Source organism: Carassius gibelio, chromosome A21 (genome assembly GCF_023724105.1).
Source record: "Carassius gibelio isolate Cgi1373 ecotype wild population from Czech Republic chromosome A21, carGib1.2-hapl.c, whole genome shotgun sequence".
Classification (NCBI taxonomy): domain Eukaryota; kingdom Metazoa; phylum Chordata; class Actinopteri; order Cypriniformes; family Cyprinidae; genus Carassius; species Carassius gibelio.
This window is the reverse complement of record NC_068391.1, coordinates 4,354,475-4,374,659: the sequence shown is the minus strand read 5'-3', so window position 1 is coordinate 4,374,659 and position 20,185 is coordinate 4,354,475. Positions and strand designations below refer to the sequence as shown.

The following is a 20,185-nucleotide window of genomic DNA, read 5'->3' as shown; positions in this document are numbered from 1 at the left end:
GCAGACTGTAATCTGATATTTATATAAAGTTACTTTTTTATATAATTATTAATGATAAATTTGTGACACTTCAGTAGCTTATATATTACTAATTACCCAATGTAAAGAAAATATTGTTGAATTTATATTTTTTCCTTATTTTCTATTCCATTCTATTTAAAGTATGCCTCTATTTTTTTGTGTTTCATTATAAAATATTGTTGATGATTCATATTAAATGGATTTCATACTATTACCCCCACCCCCCTCGGTTTTGTCCCATGGGGTTTGAACTTACTCATATTGAAATTAATTTAAAATGAAAGGTAATTATCTATTTTTATTTTATTGTATTTAATCGCATTTAAAGTGAATTTTGTCTTAATTATTTCATATTGTCTGTGAAATCTAATGGATATTCTTGTTCTTTTAATATAAAAAAAACGAAATTAAAGGTATTTAAAATCTAAATACATTTGATCTCATATTTATTATATTTTATTTAATGATATTTGAATATATTGAATTTATATTCTGCTGTAATCAGTGACATTTAAAGGTACAGTGGGAGTTTGCTTTCTGTCGGTAGCGTAAATCAGGGTGTCTTCCCCTTTAAGGCGCTTTGTAGAGTCAGAGAGAGGCCGAATCTTCAGCTGATCGTCAGTGATTTTCATCTCAGCACCACCGACATCCTCATCCAGCCGATTCGCGCTGATGTTTGGGACAATGAGTCCCTTTGAATCAAACATCGGTCTTTGTAACGCGCAGATGTCAGAACTGTTTTTTAAAGCATCCTTGGCCGTGTCGCACCTTGTAGCGCGAGGATGATGCCTGGAGCTCGCGCGTCTCTGGATGTAGCGCATGCAAATTGATGTGTGTGCTCGCGCGTGTCCTTGAGTCGAGCACCACCAGCTTGGGATGTTTCTCCTTCTCACAGCCGATTGTATCTTGAAACGAAAGCACATGGCGATAAAATAAGAGTTTATGTGTATTTTAGCTCTTGTATGCGCTGGAGAACACCGCTGGCGCGTCGCCTGTAATGGAGGAGACGAGATGAGAAAGTGAAGGCGTGTTTGGAGAGCAGTCTTTATTTGTGTTGAGAATCATCTGTGTTACTGTTAAGATGCCGAGGAGTTTACGCAGAATGGTGCACCTGGTGCTCTTCTGTCCCCTGTCTAAGGGTTTACAGGTAAGTTTCATGCTTGAATGATAATGTTAGGTGTTATTTTTCCATCAGAAACCTTATAAAAATAAAAATAAATCGAAATAACACAAAAGTACCATGGCATCACCTTGTTTTGGAACATGGCACCATAAATGTTTCATAGTTATGGTATTTGCATGAATAATACATAAATACATGAACATGGAGGTATTTCAGCACTATGATAAGGAAAACTGGGGCTAGATGTCACACTTTTTAACCAGGTAAACATTTTAATAATAATAATAATAATAAAAAAAGTTTAAATTTGTCGATATTTTGTGACAACCCTGATCTGCCATTAAATAACCTATCATAGGCTTTTCAGCAAAATGCACACAGTAATTTTTTTTAAATGCACAAATTAAGGAAACGACAAATATGCAAAAGGAACCATGTAAAAATATTAAAGTGAAAATACGATTGCATAATCGTTCTCCTAAAAATAAAGTCATTGTGGCAACTTACCCCAGCTTATCCATATACATTGATGGCCATCACTGTAGCTCCTGATTTATATGCATTGCATTCTTCTGAATTTTAAAAACACTAATAACATAAATAATAAGATAGAGGATCTGTCATTTTAATTGTTAAAGTTAATTCCAGCTTTAGCTAATCACACACACACACGCACACACGACTGGTCTGAGTGCTTAATGCACACAGTATGCTGACAGTATTTCTGTAGATGGGCACTAAGAGCCCTCTTTCATAAGTGCACTCACTGTAAGTGCACACTGTGAACGTTTGAGACCGTGTAGGTCAACTCTGTCAGATTCATTGCTGAACCCTGCGCTGTAGATGTCACAGATGACAAATGCATCTTTCATTTCTCCCGAAAACAGCAGGGATTCGACCTGAAGTTAAACAAAATCTCAGTTCCTCAAGTTAAACAGACAATAGGCCATTAGTAAAGGGATAGTTCATAAGAAAATGAAAATTGTCAAATTGGCTCATTTTGTTGCAAACATGTATGACTTTCTTTCCTCTGTGAAACACAAAAGGAATAGTTTTTCCCCCCATTCAATGCTGAGTCAGTCTTCCAGAATTAGCCAAAATCATTATTAAAATATCATAATAGTGGTCCATCTTACTTGTAGTCCATATTGAAACTCTTCAGAAGCCATACAATGTTTTTTATTCGAAGAACAGACTGATATTTATTTATCGAGTTTAATTTGAGAACCAGAATCAGTTAAATTTGTGAGCAAACCATTCAGGCTGGAATTAATAGATTCATTGACATGATTGGACTAAAAAAAAATGACTATTTCATGTATACAACATCTCTACTTTCATGAGCTTTAATACATGCCAAGGAGAGCTACAATGCAGTGTTTCAAAACTGTCAGTTTCCATTAAATAATGAATTACATTTTTGCCATTTTCATTTTTTGCATGTTTTTTTTTTAAAGCTCAAAAGCCTCATTTGTTGTATTTGTAGGAATAGTTCACATGAAAATGAAGATTGCTTAAAATACTCACCCTCAGGTCATCCAATATGTCAATGAGTTTGTTTGTTCATCAGAACAGATTTGTAAAAATGTAGCATTAAATCATTCGCTCACCAGTGGATCCTCTGCAGTGAATGGGTGCCGTCAGAATGAGCTGAGAAAAACATCACAATAATCCACAAGTAACCCACACCAGTCCATCGGTTAACACCTTGTGATACAAAAAGCTGCATGTTTTCATGAACAAACAAACTTATTTTTGAGTGCACTATTCCTTTAAAAGTTTCATATTATTGTGTTTGAGCCTTGTTTCCAGCGAGTGCACACACTGAGTGAATTTAGGTATCTGATAACAGTTGTCTGCATCAACAGGCAGTAATCAGATATGTGTGTTTCACAGAGTCACACAACACAAACACACACTCTTTCCCACTCCAGCACAGAGAATAGTTACTGCCTTTGGCATTCAGTGCCCTTTTACACCTGAAAACTGTCCAAGAGACTTCATTTAATCTTGTAAAGGCACATGCTAATGACCACTAATATCTCTTGCTATCACTTTGTCCCTCTCAGTCTGTCAAAGTAGCATAAGCTACGTTCACATCACAAGCCAAAATTACCAATTCTGATTTTATACTCAAATAAAAAAAATTTGTGAAGTTTTTCAAATGACCTTTTAAATATTGTGCATATCGCATATGCATAAAATACCTGGCCCTGGCCCTGGCATATTCATAACAGCGTCATCAACACATTTTACAATGTAATTCAATATTAGTTGTCCCTACTATATGAAATAAGAACCACATTGGGCATAATCTATCTTCACTGAAGTCACATTGCAAAATTCTAATATGTTTCCAATTTATTAAGTGGAAATAAGATGTATAAAAATGTAATAATTACAGCGTATCTATGTCATGTGAAATAATATTGTTTTGTGTATATTTAAGCTTATTGTGTGTGTTTTTTTTCAGTCCCGTCTACCTGCAGTTAAGGTCAAGTACCTGTTGGTGGCGTGGTTTGGGATTCTGGTGGCCAGCTGGGTGATCTATATGCAGTATTCCTCTTATTCAGAGCTCTGCAGAGGACACGTTTGTACCATGCTCATCGTAAGTCACTGCATCCTCCATAATGCATGAGTTTAGGTCCACATCTGTTCCCATGAGCGCCATTCCTCACCACTCAGGAGAAACCAACGTGGAATAGAGAGTAGTTTAAGACGGGGGCCCTATTATACACCCGGCGCAATGCGACGCAAGATGCAGCGCAAGTGTGTCTGCTAGTTTCCCATCCAGCGCCACGTCGTTTAATTAGCAAATGCATTTGTGCTTATTTTTGCGCACATGGGCATGTTGGTCTAAAAAAGTGGTTTGTTTAGGCACTTTGCTGGCGCAATGCTATTTTAAGGAACTGAAAACACCTGCGCCGTGCGCTTTACACTTCACGTTTAGATCGTTATAATAGGGCCCGGAGAGTGAGTGTCTGATGTTTGACATACAGTACACTTCAGTGCATTCGCAGACGGTCCATACACACAGATGGTGTGATATTTATGCTGTTTTGCCTTTTAGCATTTCACTGACAGGAAGACATTGCACACATATGAGAGAGGAACTGGAAAATTAAAAGGAGGAAGCAAGAGAGTTGACAGATCATAATTCTACCATTATGGATGCTAAATTTAAATATTCACTTTTTTCTAACAGTAGGCTAATTATGCAGTGTTATTGTGTTTAATTACAAATTCTGTATTCATGTTGCAAACACAAACCCCTCAGGAACGTAATTATTAACGTAATGATTTATATACACAGTCATTTATTTTTTCTTTAAAAGATCATCTACTTACTCTTATGTTGTACCATCCTGTATTTTATATATCGTGGAACAATCAGATTGTTCGTTTCAATAAAGCACAAATGTATTGTAACTAGTGGGGTCAAGCTTCAAAATGATTAAAAAGTACCATGTTTATTTTGAATGCACTATCCCTTAATAAACTAAGTGGCTTTTAGTGCCACAAGATGATGGTATAATACACATCTATACATATGTGACCCTAGACCACAAAACCAGTCTTAACTCACTGCGGTATATTTTTAGCAGCAGCCCAAAAAAAAAAAAAAAACATTGTATGGGTCAAAATTATTGATTTTCTCTTATGCCATAAATCATTAGGATATTGTGTAAAGATCATGTTCCATGAATATATTTAGTAAATTTCCTACCATAAATATATAAAAACGCAATTTTTTTTCAGTATTTTTTTGTGTTAGTGTTGTAATTTAGTCACTTCGTGAAGCCCAGGGGAAGAAAAGCCCTTTTTGGCCTTCGTTTTGCAACATGTGCCCTGAAAACAGCTTTGGTAGATATCAGAAATGAAACGAGAAAGAAAAGAGAATGCAGATGAGAAGAAGCAATATGCTGCCTTTAGTCTGATCACTGTATTTGTTGGTCATTGTCTGCCCAAGCACCAGTCCATCATAACATCATGAAGCCCTCTGTCTGGCTAGTTTGTCTTTCGTTTGTTTCCACATGGCTGTTAAATCAAGAAAAGATGACGACATTTGTGGTTAATGACTGTCTGTTTCCTCTGTGTGTGTGTGTGTGTGTGTGTGTGTGTGTTTTAGTGTGATCACTATCGCAGAGGTATTATCTCGGGATCAGTTTGCAAGTCTCTCTGCGAGGAGAAAACTCTGTCTCTTCAACGATGTCTTTCAGTGACACCAACGTACCAGGTAAACCCATCACACACACAGTTTATTTTCAGTGTGAAAAATGCATATATACAATTGCATCTGGCCCACATAATATGTATTATTGCAGGTATACAGTGCTGTGTGGAAGGAGAAAGCTGTACTGGTAAAGTGTGGGATTGAAGAGAGCATGAGAGGAGAAAACGGTCCTGACTCTCTACGGCATGACAACAGCCTCTACGATAAACCCACCCGCGGGACATCCATGGATGAATTCAGAGCGATGCTGCATTCCTTTCTCAAGGTCTTATATGTTTTTATACATTTTTTGTGTTCTTTTCACATTATACACACACATAACAAAAAAATCAGACCTTCAGTTAATACAGAAACCAGTTTTTATACTCGTATAGAGTTCTAGAACATTTGTCCTTTAATTCTAGAACTTGATGTTTTGAATTTGAACTTGAATTGTTGTCACTATTTGTATTTCTTAAACCTTTGATGACAATGAATAGATACCCCAAAATGTATACATTTAATTTGAACCAATATTTGAACCTAAAAGCCATTGATTTAAAGTAAATTCCGAATGTCAAATGCAAGTAAGAATCTGATTCAAAATCAGTGCTTCCACTTAACAGCCATTAGCATATTATATTTGATATTTTGATACATAACAAAAGCATTTTGATACATGACAGATGTGGTGACCCAAAAGAATCAAATCACCAATCAAATGGTCAGAAATATATCATGAGTATTTCAACAGATCACCCAGCACTTGTTGTGAATGATATCGGAGAGGTTTATGTCCTGCTTAGCAAAGCAGAAACGGATCTAAGATAATAATCCCCTCTCTGAGCTTTCGGCTGTTCCTCAAGGTCCCCAGTAGAAGGGTGAAAATGGAGAGAGGCGGGGAGGGAGTGGGGTAACAGGGTAGAGAAGCCAAAAATAACTGAAGGAACTTGAAAAGGTCACAGCCAGAACAATCCACTCACTCTCAGTGTCACAGGGGAAAACAACACTAACACACACTTAAACACAACCCACACAAAGTGCAGTAAATGGCCGTGCATGCTTCAGTATACACGCATAATGCTGATAAAGACTGTGCTTTAAAGATTTCATGAAATAAAAATGAGTTTTCTGGTTTGTAGTCCATGCAGGTTAGTGTTGATGCTAATCTGTATGTTAGTGTAAATGCTTGCTACTACTAAAATTGAAATATTTTAATTTTTTTTCTTCTTTATCTTGAAAATGATCTCATACAGATATGATTATATAGATTTATATTTATTTTTCTCCAATAAAATGCTCTCTAGAATGAAAATGTCCCCTTCTAAATTATAAATACTACCAACCTCTTGACTAAAAATAGAAAGTGGTAAATCATAGTTTGTGGCGTAAGATAAAGGTTATTGTTATTTAAAAAAAAAGTAACAATCCTTTCAATGTCCTACCCCAGTGAAGTGTGAATTTAGAAAAACATTTAATTGGATAATTTAAATTGCTTTTCACATTTTTTATTTATTTAGTTTTTGGCCATTACTTTATTTATTATTTCTGTAAAAACAATTAAAACATTTTGTAATTCAGTTACCAATAAATATATTCAGTCTACAAAATAAAACATTTTAGGTTTTACCATGTCTTTCTCCTTCTTCCATGCATTTACAGGACAGTGTTGGTGAGCAGTCATCTCTTGGCACACTTGTAAATCGTGTCATTTCTCTGGCGGATGTCAATGGCGATGGCAAAGTTTCGTTAGCGGAAGCTAAATCCGTGTGGGCTTTGCTTCAGATCAATGAATTTGTTTTAATGGTGGCACTGCAAGATAAAGAACATGCTCCCCGCTTGCTGGGGTTCTGCGGAGACCTTTACGTGACTGAACATGTAGCACACAGCGCCCTCTTCAGGTTGGAGGTGCCCGGTTGGCTGCAGCCAGTGTTTCGTGAGGCACTTAGTGTCGCTCTTAACCAGTGGCTTGCTCCTGCGTGGCCCCGTAGGGCTCGGATCACCATCGGCCTGCTGGAGTTCATCGAAGAGGTATTCCATGGAGTACATGGAAGCTTCTACATATGTGATGCAAGCCCAAGACGGGTCGGCTACAATGAGAAATACGACTTCAAAATGGCAGACCTTCAAAGCATAGCATCGGAGGCAACAGTCAAGGGGTTCCTGCGAGGGAGGACTTGCGAGGCAAACGGCGATTGCACTTACGGGCGGGATTGTACCGCAACGTGTGACCGATTGGCAAGGCAGTGTAACGTGGAGGTGGTGCAGCCCAACTTGGCCAAGGTCTGCGCGCTCCTGCAAGACTTCCTGCTTTTCGGAGCACCATCAGACCTGAGGGAGGACCTGGAGAAACAGTTACGCACCTGTGTGACTCTCAGTGGACTGGCCTCGCAGATGGAGGTGCATCATTCCCTTGTTTTGAACAACCTCAAAACATTACTGTGGAAGAAGATCTCAAATACCAAATACTCTTGAGACCAGCATGATTATCAAGAGAAAGGCAATGAAGAGCAAGAGAATTGGAGACTCCCAAAGAACAAAAGTGGGATCAGTACAGTAGGTTCTGGGGCGTCATCACAAAAGCTGAACTCATCCACTACAGACTGCAAATTCGTCAAAAAATCAATTGCGAACATGGAAAGTTGGTGAATGGAAGTTTTGAAAGGGCATACACTACATCCCCACCCTCTGTTTTACTTCAACAACTCAACTGAAGAACCTTGAACCTTATAGAAACACATATAGAACACTTTTTTTCTTTGCCCAAAAGGTTCAAGGTGAAGACATTTTTCTGACCATGCAACTCCTTCCCAAACTAGTTCTTTAACTTTTGGTTAGGGATCTGGGCTGCAAGCACAAGGATTGTAGGGCTAGTTTCTAGTAGAAGAAACCCAAGGAAGGAGTTTCCAAGAGAAGCAGTCTTGCTCTATATCCCCATTTTCTTTGACTTTAGTGACTCAAATGAAAATCCTTTAATGCTAATAGGAAAACCTTCGGAACAATCTTTTTCTTTTTGCTCAAATAACCAAGGTTAAGTAAGACTTAATTGGAGAAAACCAACTGTAGGATGTTTCTTTGAACATGTATCCTCTTCACGTATGATATCTTGTGTTCTGCTTGGTGTAATTGTGGGTAAGGATCTGGGTTGCAAGCACAAGGATAATAGGGTTAGTTCCAAGAATTAACCCATGGAAAGGAGACTTTCAGATAGGACCATCTTGCTCTACATCTACACCCTCTATTTTACTTAAAAGAATCTCCTGAAGACCCTTTAGCCCTATAGAAACACCTTCAGAAGAATCTCTTTCCATTAGCTGAAAAGCTGAAAAGTCCAAGGTGAAGTAAGGAACAAAGATAATCGAAGGACATTTCTTTGACCGTGCAACCCCTTCTGAAATGACTCTTTCTTGGTGAACTTCTGGTTAAGGATCTGGGCTGCAAGCACAAGGATAGTAGGGTAAATTCCAAGAAGTCACCCAAGGAAAGAGTATGGTCTGGCTCTACAACCACAACACCCTTAAGCAAGACATGCAATGTTTGGTTCAACCAGCAGGATTGTTCCTGGAACACTACTCTTGAAGGATAAACTATAGCCACACCTATTTTGACTTTCACTACAGAAGAAATGTATCTTTAGTGATGTTTGGAAGCGCTCTAACTTTGAAGTCAGGAAGTGTTGGGACTGTAAACCAAAACATCCAACACAACCAAGAAGTCAACACTGAATTAATTAAATAGAAACGAGTGAAAGCTATATATTATGTCTTTTTACAGGGTGTATGTTGTTTTAAGTGTGTGTGCTTGTTTTAGAATGATGTTTCACAGGAAGTACTTTTTCAAGCAGTCTGGAGAGTTTGTGGTTGGATTTGTACTTGAACTGTGAGATTACCTACTGTGTTTCTCAGGGTCTGAATGTGTTTGGAAAGAAAATTACTATTAAAGGGGTAAGTTCAACAACAACAAAATGAGGCTGTGTTTTACTCATCCTTGAGGCATCCTAGGTGTATATGACTTTCTTATTTCAGATGAAACCAGTAGGAGTCATATTAAGAGTCTATTCCAAGCTCTATCATTGCAGTCAGTGGGTGTTGCAGTTGAACAGTCCACAAAATCGTCAAATACAGCACATGCATCCATAATAAAACATTTCTCACACGGCTCCAGGGGGTGAATTCTCCTGTAGCGAATTCATCAAAAAAAATTATGTTTGAAATATTGATATTTATATTCCAAAAATGCACTGATTCACTATAAGAGGCCTTTATTCACCCCCCGGAACCATCTGATAAACATTTTATTACAGAAGTGCGAACTTTATTTCACGTCTTCTGAACTGTTGACAACCAACACTTGTTTACCTCCATCGAAAGGCTTGGAGGGGCCAGGATCATTTTTAATATAACTCTGATTGGATTTGTCTTAAAGAAGAAAGTCACATTCACATAGGATGCGTTGAGGGTGATTAAAACTTGGGGTAATTTTCATTTTTGGGTGAACTAACCCTTTAACATTAATCCTAGATTCAATGGAATTATGGTGTCAAGGTAAACAAATTACACCATTAAAGGAACCAGTCTAGTGTGACTGTCTATGTGCAGGCTTATAAAACATGTCTGCATATAAACCTGAAAGTGTGTGTGTGCATACTGTAAACCTCTCCTTGACTGTCAGTAGGCAGTTTTATAAACATCTCTTACAATAGTGTAACAAATCAAATCTCATTTTATTACTGCTAAACAATATACACATCCTACAAATAACCAACTAGTATCAAGTGCACATTTAAAAACTTTGGTTTGCACTTTTCACTTTCAAGATCATTCTCCTCCATTAACTTGGGAACGATCCTGACATTTTTTTGTTTCCTTGCACAGATTCAGGTACATTTAGGTGATTTTGAGTTGATTTCACAGACATAAATCACAAAGGATAATGAGTTTCTGTCATAGTGTTCAGTTATCTTTAGTACAATTTCACATTATGAAATGATTTTATGCACTATTAAGTCATGTTTATTGTGTTACTTTGTGCATCTGTAAGGAGAGCAGCACAATTACCATGGGTTTAGTGCTCAAGGCTCCTAAATACTAATTTATTTTCACCTCCATCCATTTGTTCAGCTGTTATTCACTGATGAGTAAATGTTTGAAACTTAAATTATGTGTGTCTGTTTTTTTTTTTAATACATGGGGTTTTTTTTTTTTTGGTGAAGCACAGGCACACAAAGTACAGCATTTGTTCTGAAGACACAACAGCACGTATCCTTTTACTCGACCTTTAGAAAGAAACAAGGAATCAGCATATATTAGTCCAGGGAGACCTCCAAAACCACCTCACTTTAAAAAGGACGTGTAACTAACAGGACAAAAAGCATGTCAATTCATAAGCTGAACAAACCTAAAACAAGTCATTTATTTAATAATTTTTAATGGTAGTAGGTAATAAAAAAATATGTATAATTACATGTGTCAATTTGTTGGTTTCATAAAATATGCTGTAGTTAAACACTGCATTATAGCATATTTTACTTTAGAGATTATAAAAAAAAAAAAAAAAAAAAAAAATCCTTTAAAAGAGGGTTCATTCTGTGAAAATTACTAGTTGACCTGTCCTTCAAAATATTATGGATTATTGATTTGAGTGAAACAACTGTACAGTTTGTAGCTTGTTAAAAAAATAAAAAAATAAAGTATGCACTAATGTGGGTGATCTTGTTCAGCTGGTCTACTCCATCATGGCCCAAAAAGCAAGTGTAGATCAAGAACCGCAGACACAGGTACATAACACATACAAGATGTAAATGTTGCAGTCAGCTGACTTGTTCCATATTGTTTGTCACATTTCTGAAATTAAAGCAAAATAAAGTACTAAGCAAACTAAGAAAAATTATGCAATTTGGTGCTGTTGCTGATATTTATATGGACAAAAAGTAGATGAAATTCTGAATGGTTGCAATGTAAATCAATTTATAATCTTTATAACCGACTACTTGCATTAAATGCATAGATATCTCAGTGTTCATATCTCCCAATAATGCCTTAGAAAGATATTTATGCTTAGTTTTATGATTAAACCGTGATGCAATACAATAATTGAAAGATGAACAAACAAGCATTCTTAAAAGGCCTGATGATTATTTTTGATACTTACATTTTAACATGAATTTTCTAAAAACTGATGTATGGATAATCAAGTGAACCTATGCTGCATCAGTCCAGTCAGTGTTCATCTTAAAATATTACTATGATAAATATAGCATATTCCAGCATTACAGTTGTGTAAAGCTTTATGGGAATGGGAAATTTTGCTCTATTATTCAAACCATCTCTATTTGTCAGGTCTTTCAGATCACGCTCAGTTCCCACGTCCCTGCTTGAAACAGGGTCTCATGCTGGTTTGTAGGGGCTGTCATTCATTCTCTGCACTGTGGAATTGTGGGTACAAAGTGTAGTTTCTAGTGCCCTGCTGCTCTTTGCTTCCTCATGACAGACACAGTACATTAATCTGCAATGCAACGCCTCGAGGAGCAACAAAGAGTGTGTGTATGTGAGTGTTACTTACTACTCCAGCTTGCTGCAGAGTCAACCTTTGACCTATGTGCAGAGTTGTACTGTTTTAAGACTCTAGGTCACAACCCATGTGAAGTGCAGCTCCATTTCATCTATTTCTTCTGCTGTCTTGAGTTCATGAGTCACACAGATACAAAAACACGTTAGAATCTACAATACTCAAATACAAAGAAACATTTATGGGGAATAATTAAGTATTTGGCAAGGGTTTCACAGACAGACATGGGCACTAACACACACAGAGGTCTGGGTTGGGTTATCTGGCCTCGCTCCAAGCCCCCGGTCCACCATACAGGACAGCAGGGTCGATCGCAAGCCAGTTTCTTTCTGCCCACCTTTAGCACAACAGTGGCATCACTGCCAGAGTTACGTCTCATGGGGCAAAACCAGAACACACAAACACACAAAAACTGCCCGCATGATGGCAGCTGAAGTGAAACGCCATGCTAGACTTCAATAAAAACATATTTTTCTTATTCGTATATAATTATTATGCAGTTTTATGATATTGAGAGATTGTTGAATACTTTAAGTAATAAAAATTGTGTGTGTATATATATATATATATATATGTATATATATCAGGGGCGGATCTAGAAAAATATTGATGGGGTGGCGAGAAGGGGGCAGGACTTTTTGAGGGGTGGCAACATATGGCAGACATATATATACTGAATTTAGTCACAGTTATCACAGTTTGATGATAACTATATGTGCCCACTACAAAAGGACACAGGCTGCCATTTACAAACTTAATCTCATGCAATCAATGTCTTGCATTTGAACAGTTTATATAAGGAATAAGTGACCATACCCCATAAGCACCACCACACTCACTAATGCATACAGTATGCATCAACATGTAATTAAGAGCATTATAAAAGGTTCAGTGTTATCAATATGTCAGTTTATTATAAGAAACACAAGACTATAATAGCAATGACATTTCCAGGGGAGACTCAACTGATTTCTACTGTTTAGTGTTAATCATCATCTAACTCAACCAGTCAAGAGCTACATTTTGCCTTAGATGTTATATGAATATGGTCCCTGAAGCATAGGTTTTATTAGCTGACAATAATAATAAATAAATAAGCATTATAGGCACAAATACAAATGTACTTTTAGAAATTGTTTTGGCAAGTTTAAATTAAAACTTCTATGAAAACTTGTGTGATATTCCTTTAAAATAACATTTAAGTATATCTTTTTAAAGTATATTTTACTAAGCAATTTCTTACATAATTTCTTCGAGTTAGACCAAACTTTTTTTTTTTTTGGTGGGTTGTAACCAGTGTTTCTGTGTTTTTTAATTAACTATTATTATAAGCTATTAGGCCTACTTGAAGTATAGCATACTCTATGTGCAATAGTACTACATTTCTGTTTTAATTTCTTCAAGTTATACCGGAATTTTATTTTGACAGGTTGTCATAAAGACATTGCCGTTCTGTCAGTCTGTGTATACGATACGAATGAATGACGATAGTTGTCAAATCAAATGGTGAAATCCTCTCATAGCGCGTGTAATACTCCTGTAAAGGATGATATTAAATGAATGAGCGTTCAAGCGATGTTTCTTCACCGATGCTTTATCATGAATCAATACAAATGATGTGAATTGCACATGTGCATAGTCTCACACTTTTCAACAGTATATTCACAAATGCATAGTATCAACACAGTATTGACTTAGATGCTGTTACTGTAACCACAAATCACAATTTATGACACAAGGCCAGGTATGTAAATAGGTCCACTCGACTACATAGTCTTCTCTGGGGGTCATACATACATATCAGTGAAAAAGCATGAAATAAACTCATAACAGAAGGAATAAGGAATAACAACATATATAATGAATAAAGTATAACATGAAATGCATATAACAGTACATGTATTTTACATCCGTGTCCTAATAACCAGCGTGCGATCTAATCACGGCACATTTATGCTAACCATGTGCTCGGATTTGATGGTTAACATTAGACCGAGTTTATGAACATATCAATCATATGCATCTCGAAAAACAAACAGTATAGAGAACAGCCTTTCTTACAAAACGATTAAAGCAGTGATGGTGTGTCTTGTGTACATTTTATACCTGTAAAGGATGATATTAAATGAATGAGCGTTCAAGCGATGTTTCTTCACCGATGCTTTATCATGAATGAAGCATATCGCGAGAACTCCCGCACACAGTGGCGCGCACCTTTTCATTCAACCAATCACACACATCCATCTCCAGCTGATAATATGCATATTAAATCGGAACGATAACTCTTATGAAAAATCCCGAAATAGTTGCAACATGTATTTTGATTAACACAGCATTTATAATATGATAGAAATTATATAAATCAAATATAAATCAAATCAAGGAAAATGGATATTGCCACATGAAATATATACAAGAATAAACTGAAAATAATTATAATTATGACAATTATTCAGGATACCACACGCTGACATGAACATGTGTAGCCTACATCATGTGTCAATATAGTGAAGAGCTGAAAACATTTGAGTCAGTTTGGGGCTCGCAAATCATTTGAATCAGTTCGGGAGTTCGGAGCGGGTTCGCGAATCATTTGAGTCAGTTCGGGAGTTCAAAGCGAGTTCGCGAATCATTTGAGTCAGTTATGGGGATCGCGAATCATTTGAGTCAGTTCGGGAGTTCGGAGCGGGTTCGCGGATCATTTGAATCAATTCGAGAGTTCGTAGCGGGTTCGCGAATCATTTGAGTCAGTTCGGGAGTTCGTAGCGGGTTCGCGAATCATTTGAGTCAGTTCGGGAGCTCAAAGCGGGTTCGCGAATCATTTGAATCAAGTCGAGAGTTCGGAGCGGGTTCGCGAATCATTTGAATCAGTTCGGGAGTTCGTAGCGGGTTCGCGAATCATTTGAGTCAGTTCGGGAGTTCGTAGCGGGTTCGCGAATCATTTGAGTCAGTTCGGGAGCTCAAAGCGGGTTCGCGAATCATTTGAGTCAGTTTGGGGATCGCAAATCATTTGAATCAGTTCGGGAGTTCGGAGCGGGATCACGAAAGATTCTGCTAGTAAATTTTCAAATTGGCCATAACCTTTAATTCATTGCTGCCAACTGGGGTGGGAAGGCTTTCTTTTAGGGTGGCATCTTTAGATCCGCCAAAGTATCTTATGCTCACCAATGCTGCATTTCATTGATCAAAAATACATGTAATATCATAATTATCACAACTAAAAAATATATAATCTCTGAATATATTTTTTAAGTGTAATTTACTCCTGTGATCAAAGCTGAATTTTCAGCATCATTACTCCAGTCTTCAGTGATCCTTCAGAAATCATTTACTTTTTTTATATACAAATTTAATGCACCCTTGCTGAATAAAAGTATTGATTTTGTTTTTTTAAATGTACTGACCCATTTTAATCTAGAAAAAAAAAGTATAAAATTGTGTACAATTTAGAAACTAAAGATAATTGCCAACTGTGTTTTAAATGCTTCTCACATATTTATGAGGATCTGTAGTGGAATTAAAGCATAATAATAGATTTATTTCCTCGGGTGGGGGCGGGGGTTCTTTTCATTTTTGTAATTTAGACCCCTAACTAGAGAGGGGTCAGTGTCATAGACATACATATTAAGGCCTTCATTACCAGTGCTTTCCAGCGAGTGACAGACAGTCAAGGTGCGCGCTTACGCCCCCTACTGACACGACCACGCTACTGCAGCCCGCGCTGCGTCAATTCAAAAGGCAGCATTCAGCGTTCCTGTGTGCAAGAATAAAAATAACCCACAGTACTTAAACACGACAGCTCCGTTGGATATTTTAAGATCTGAAGTGCAGATTTCAGGTTGTTTGCACAGCAGAGCAACGCTTTGGCGTTACTACCGGCTGACGCGGTCGCGCGCAACACGTGGGCGGTTTCAGACAGTGTTAAGCTGAAGGTGACAGCGTTGTCTCTAAAAACTGCATAACAATCGACCATACCTTACTGTGATTATTGCATCGTCAATACTATTTTACACCACGCTATACGAAAAACTCATAACCATTACTAATATCATAATACACATGATCTTATACATTATTAATAAAGATACTGTATATGTAATTGTATACATAATAAAATCGAATGCACCAAGTTGACACTGTCAAATCGAGATATATTAATGCATTATGTAGTTGTTGTTCTCACCTTCTTCGTAGAAAGAATACAGAACAAACCCAGTCAAGAGGAGTGGCTAAAGATATTTATAAAGTAGAACTACGGCAACCTGCTGGACCAGAAAAGGCGGATTTACAAAAGCCTCTGAAAGAAATTTGCAAACTTGACATTTATGTACATAAGCACCTAAAATAAAAACTGCATTATGGATTTGTATAACTTTATTGGGTACACATAACAAGAAATAAATGAAAATATACCCTGCCGTGCCTCACAATTGTGAGTTTATGTTTCACAATACTTTTATCTCAAGATTGTGAGAAAAAAAATCAGATTAGCAAGATATGCATAATTCTGAGAAGAAAAGTCTGATTTGTGAGATAAAAAGGAGTGATTACCTTTTTTTTTTTTTTGAATGTCAAGATGGAAACTTAGAAATCAGAGAAAAAGATTGAGTTGCAGGATACAAACTCAGAAATGTGAGATTATAACCTTAGAATTCTATCTTTTTCTCACATTTCTGAGTTTATATCATACAAATCTAATAAAAGAAAAGAACAAATGGTCACAAATGTGAGATATAAAGTTGCAATTACCTTTTTTTATTCCAAGGTGAAAATGGGCTTCCATAGTTCTAGGATTGTCACGTGTTTCAAGATTTTAGATACTGAACTTTAATCACAATAATACATGTGAATTTTAACTGCAGTTTCTTTTGTTTAGTTACATATTTCCACTGAACTTTCTATGTGAGGACAACAGACACACAGACTCTCATTGACCTCGTTCATACTGAGGCTGAAATACCCTTAAGAAGCTCCATCTGCCTCCTCTTGTCCTTTGCTCTATTAATGGTCATTTTAAACAGCCGGCAGTACATCTCCATGGCCACAGGAGTATCATCGTTGCCTGGCACTGGGTATGCGATGAGGCTGGGGTTACAATTAGAGTCCACAATCCCGACTGTGGGAATATTCATTTTGGCTGCGTCTCGGATGCCGACGTGCTGCTGGAAGACGTTATTGAGCGTGGAAAAGAAAATGATGAGGTCCGGCAGCCGGACGCCGGGGCTGTACTGGATGGGAGCGTTGGTGAGCAGGCCGCCCTTCCAGTAGCGTGTGTGAGCGTATTCGCCGCACTCTCGCGCCGTCGTCTCTATCAGGTGACCGAACTGCCGCCTGCGGCTGACGAACAGGATGATGCCGCCACGGTACGCAACATGAGCCGTGAAGTTCAGCGCCTGCTGGAGGAGTTCTGCTGTCTGCTCAAGATCAATGATGTCTGTATCCAGACGAGAACCAAACAGATATGGCTCCATCAGCCTAGACACAGAAACACACATCAGCATTCAGGAATATGCATGTAAAAAAATATTAGGTCAAAACTAGTGCCGGGACTCGATTAAAAAAAATAATCTAATTAATTAGAGGCTTTGTAATTAATTAATCGAAATTAATCGCATTTTAATCGCATATAAATATTTGACCTGAGAACAGTGAGAAGTAATTTTTTTTCACATGGATTTATAGTATACCATTGAATAATGACTGAATACATAAGCTTAAGCAACAAAATATTGTTTATTTTTGTTCAACCAAGTCTAGCAGACCAGTGCATTTTTGCCATGAAGTGTAGCAATAGCATATTTAGAAACAATTTAGAAATAGTACATTTCAGAAATTCAGGAAGCTTATAGGTGCTGGAACCTTTTTTTTTTTTTAAGTAAAACACAAAACTGTCAATTACATTCAGAACATTGGAAACACTGACTATTAGAAAACATCTCTCTGTCGCTTCAGAGGCCATAACATACTCAAGTCCAACTCTCAATAACCTTGGCCAAAACAATAAAGAGTTCAACATAAACTGTTGCACCAACAAAATAATACATAGTTCAACATAAAGTGTAAAGTCCACGCTAGCTGCTATATGTTTTGCGTTTAGGTGATACTTGAGGCTCGATGTGCTGCTGCGGTGATATGCGAACTATGATGCGAACGCTAGTTGGGGCTCCAGTATAATCGGTCCGCCGAAACGCGTCCAGTGAGAAACGTTCCACGGTGCAAAAATAAGTTATTAAAAATGCGGGAATTTTTTTTTCTGTAATTAATTAATCTTAGTTAACGCGTTATTTTTTGTGTAATTAATTAATCTCAATTAACGCGTTAAAGTCCCGGCCCTAGTCAAAACTGATTTATACATATATAGCGAAACAAATAAAAGTTAATAATAATAATAATAACCATTATTAATAACTGTGCACCAATAATCAGCATATTAGAATGATTCCTGAAGGATCATGTGACACTGAAGAATGGAGTAATGATGCTGAAAATTCAGATTTGATCACAGAAATAAATTAAATTTTTAAACATATTCAAATAGAAAATATTTATTTCAAACTGTATTAATATTTCACAATTTTACTGTACTTTTGATCAAATAAATGCAGCCTTGACGGGCCGAAGAGACTCCAATAAAAACATTTAAAATCATGTTTTCCAACCATTACTCTCTCTCTCTCTATATATATATATATATTTATAGATATACAAGTACAAAAGGTTCTCAATGATATGCATATACACACAGAAATAAATTAAATACAAAAAATAACAACAACAAAAAGTATCATTATAAGATTTTTTTATATTATTATAATTATTGATAATAATTCATTATTGATAAAAATATCATTTCACACTGCGAGCACTTTAATGTCAATGACCCACCTATGCCGGCAGCCTTTCTTGTGTCCAAGATGGACCCGGGCTTCAAACAGGTCCTTCATAGTGAAGAGCTCAGACAAGTGGAAATAATCCGGCTGAGTGAGCGGGAAGTTCAGGATCTTCTCTGTGACAGCTAAACAGAAGCAAATATGAGCTATGAATGATTAGTATTATGTCACAATCTTGTCATAAGGATCAAAAACATATCAAGCACATACTGTATTTACATTAAAGTCTACATACCAAATTAAGAAGAATAATTCTATAAGCAAGCTGATTCTTTATGAAACACCTGTATTACTTTATGTGATAACAGTTAAACAACAAATGGTTATTAAACAATGATTGCTGACATATTATGACACGGATAAAGAGCTATCAAAATGTTTATATACCAGGGTGTTTAAAATCTTTTTGATGTCACAGATCCCAAATATTATTTATTTTCTAAATTAGGTTTTTATGTACTACAGAGTACTGTACCGTTTTATGTATTTATTATATTGTATATAGTTTATTTAAACAATATTTACATTTATTTTAAATATATTTTATATATATTTACCTATAATATACCTTTTCCTCTCATCATTTCACACAGACCCTCAAGAATCCAAGTTAAATCCCTTTTACAGACTATAAACTGACACAAACTATATCTCTAGGTCGCTGGGTTTAATATATTCTGTATGAATGTGTCATAAGAATTTAATAATCAATTCTCTGGACAAACTCACCGGTGTCTGGCGCTGATTTGACTGCAGCTGCTGCGGAGCTGAATGTTTGTCCGTGACACGAGAACACCGCAGAGAGCAACCGAGGGCCCCGGAGAACCTGCCTTACTGAAACCAATCACATGCAATTTATTTATTAAACGGTAACGTACATACATTTTTGTCCAAATACGTTTGCATAACTGCTTAGAAAGTCATTGTAAAAACACGACTTCACGTGTAATGTTTTATGTCATTGCAAGACGTTATATTATGTTGTTGATTGGTATTATAATATGGTTTACATAATGAAATACACTGAATTAAATTAACGTTAAATAAAAACACATTTTATTTCACCTCCACTTAAGACGCCCGCTGCCATGTTTCCGCTACACATGAGTCTTAGGAAGAGTGCAGAGGATTGTGGGTAATAGAGTGCTTTAGACTGATAGAACCGTTCCATCACACAACTCACGAACTACAAGTACCACAATGACCCAGTTCTTTTAAACCAACCAAAACTTTATTGGACGAATCGGTGACAATTTACTGCATTGAACCATTTAAATAACATGAGTAAAGAACGCTCGATAGAATTAGTAATAGGAAAAGTAAAAAAATAAATAAATCGAATTCATTATTTTAAATATACTTCATATTATA

The 20,185-nt window shown here is 36.7% G+C and overlaps 2 protein-coding genes and 2 non-coding genes across 5 annotated transcripts; 1 reads left to right on the top strand and 3 right to left on the bottom strand.

Annotated features, from left to right (window-relative positions):
* Positions 1-571: 571 nt before the first annotated feature.
* Positions 572-10,514, top strand: LOC127941740 (divergent protein kinase domain 1B-like). Its single transcript, XM_052537105.1, has 5 exons — positions 572-1,168; positions 3,618-3,752; positions 5,274-5,381; positions 5,470-5,643; positions 7,020-10,514. The coding sequence occupies exons 1-5, from the start codon at positions 1,103-1,105 to the stop codon at positions 7,830-7,832; spliced, it is 1,296 nt and encodes a 431-aa protein (XP_052393065.1). The 5' UTR covers positions 572-1,102; the 3' UTR covers positions 7,833-10,514.
* A 1,238-nt stretch (positions 10,515-11,752) lies between these two features.
* LOC127942385 (small nucleolar RNA SNORA17) lies at positions 11,753-11,888 on the bottom strand. The gene has a single exon (XR_008149308.1). It is a non-coding gene; the product is annotated as a small nucleolar RNA SNORA17 (small nucleolar RNA).
* A 293-nt stretch (positions 11,889-12,181) lies between these two features.
* LOC127942386 (small nucleolar RNA SNORA17) lies at positions 12,182-12,311 on the bottom strand. Its single transcript, XR_008149309.1, has one exon. It is a non-coding gene; the product is annotated as a small nucleolar RNA SNORA17 (small nucleolar RNA).
* Positions 12,312-16,658: 4,347 nt separating this feature from the next.
* On the bottom strand, positions 16,659-19,971 carry LOC127941741 (28S ribosomal protein S2, mitochondrial). 2 transcript variants are annotated; one of them, XM_052537106.1, is made up of 4 exons: positions 19,880-19,971; positions 19,544-19,648; positions 18,810-18,939; positions 16,659-17,399 (listed from the first exon to the last, which is right to left on the bottom strand). In XM_052537106.1, the coding sequence occupies exons 1-4, from the start codon at positions 19,917-19,919 to the stop codon at positions 16,865-16,867; spliced, it is 810 nt and encodes a 269-aa protein (XP_052393066.1). In that variant the 5' UTR covers positions 19,920-19,971; the 3' UTR covers positions 16,659-16,864. The 2 variants fall into 2 exon arrangements, with proteins under 2 accessions (XP_052393066.1, XP_052393067.1); XM_052537107.1 differs by having other exon boundaries at positions 18,810-18,930; positions 19,880-19,967.
* Between the last annotated feature and the right edge of the window lie 214 nt (positions 19,972-20,185).

Bases quoted from the DNA above. Each gene is read 5' to 3' on its own strand.
- LOC127941741 (XM_052537106.1), bottom strand. From the start codon at position 19,919: ATGTGTAGCGGAAACATGGCAGCGGGCGTCTTAAGTGGAG. The intron at 18,940-19,543 runs GTGAGTTTGTCC...GCTTCTGTTTAG, and splicing joins CAAATCAGCGCCAGACACCG to CTGTCACAGAGAAGATCCTG. The intron at 17,400-18,809 runs GTGGGTCATTGA...TTCTGTGTCTAG, and splicing joins AAGAAAGGCTGCCGGCATAG to GCTGATGGAGCCATATCTGT.
- LOC127941740 (XM_052537105.1), top strand. From the start codon at position 1,103: ATGCCGAGGAGTTTACGCAGAATGGTGCACCTGGTGCTCTTCTGTCCC. The intron at 3,753-5,273 runs GTAAGTCACTGC...TGTGTGTTTTAG, and splicing joins ACGTTTGTACCATGCTCATC to TGTGATCACTATCGCAGAGG. The intron at 5,644-7,019 runs GTCTTATATGTT...ATGCATTTACAG, and splicing joins TGCTGCATTCCTTTCTCAAG to GACAGTGTTGGTGAGCAGTC.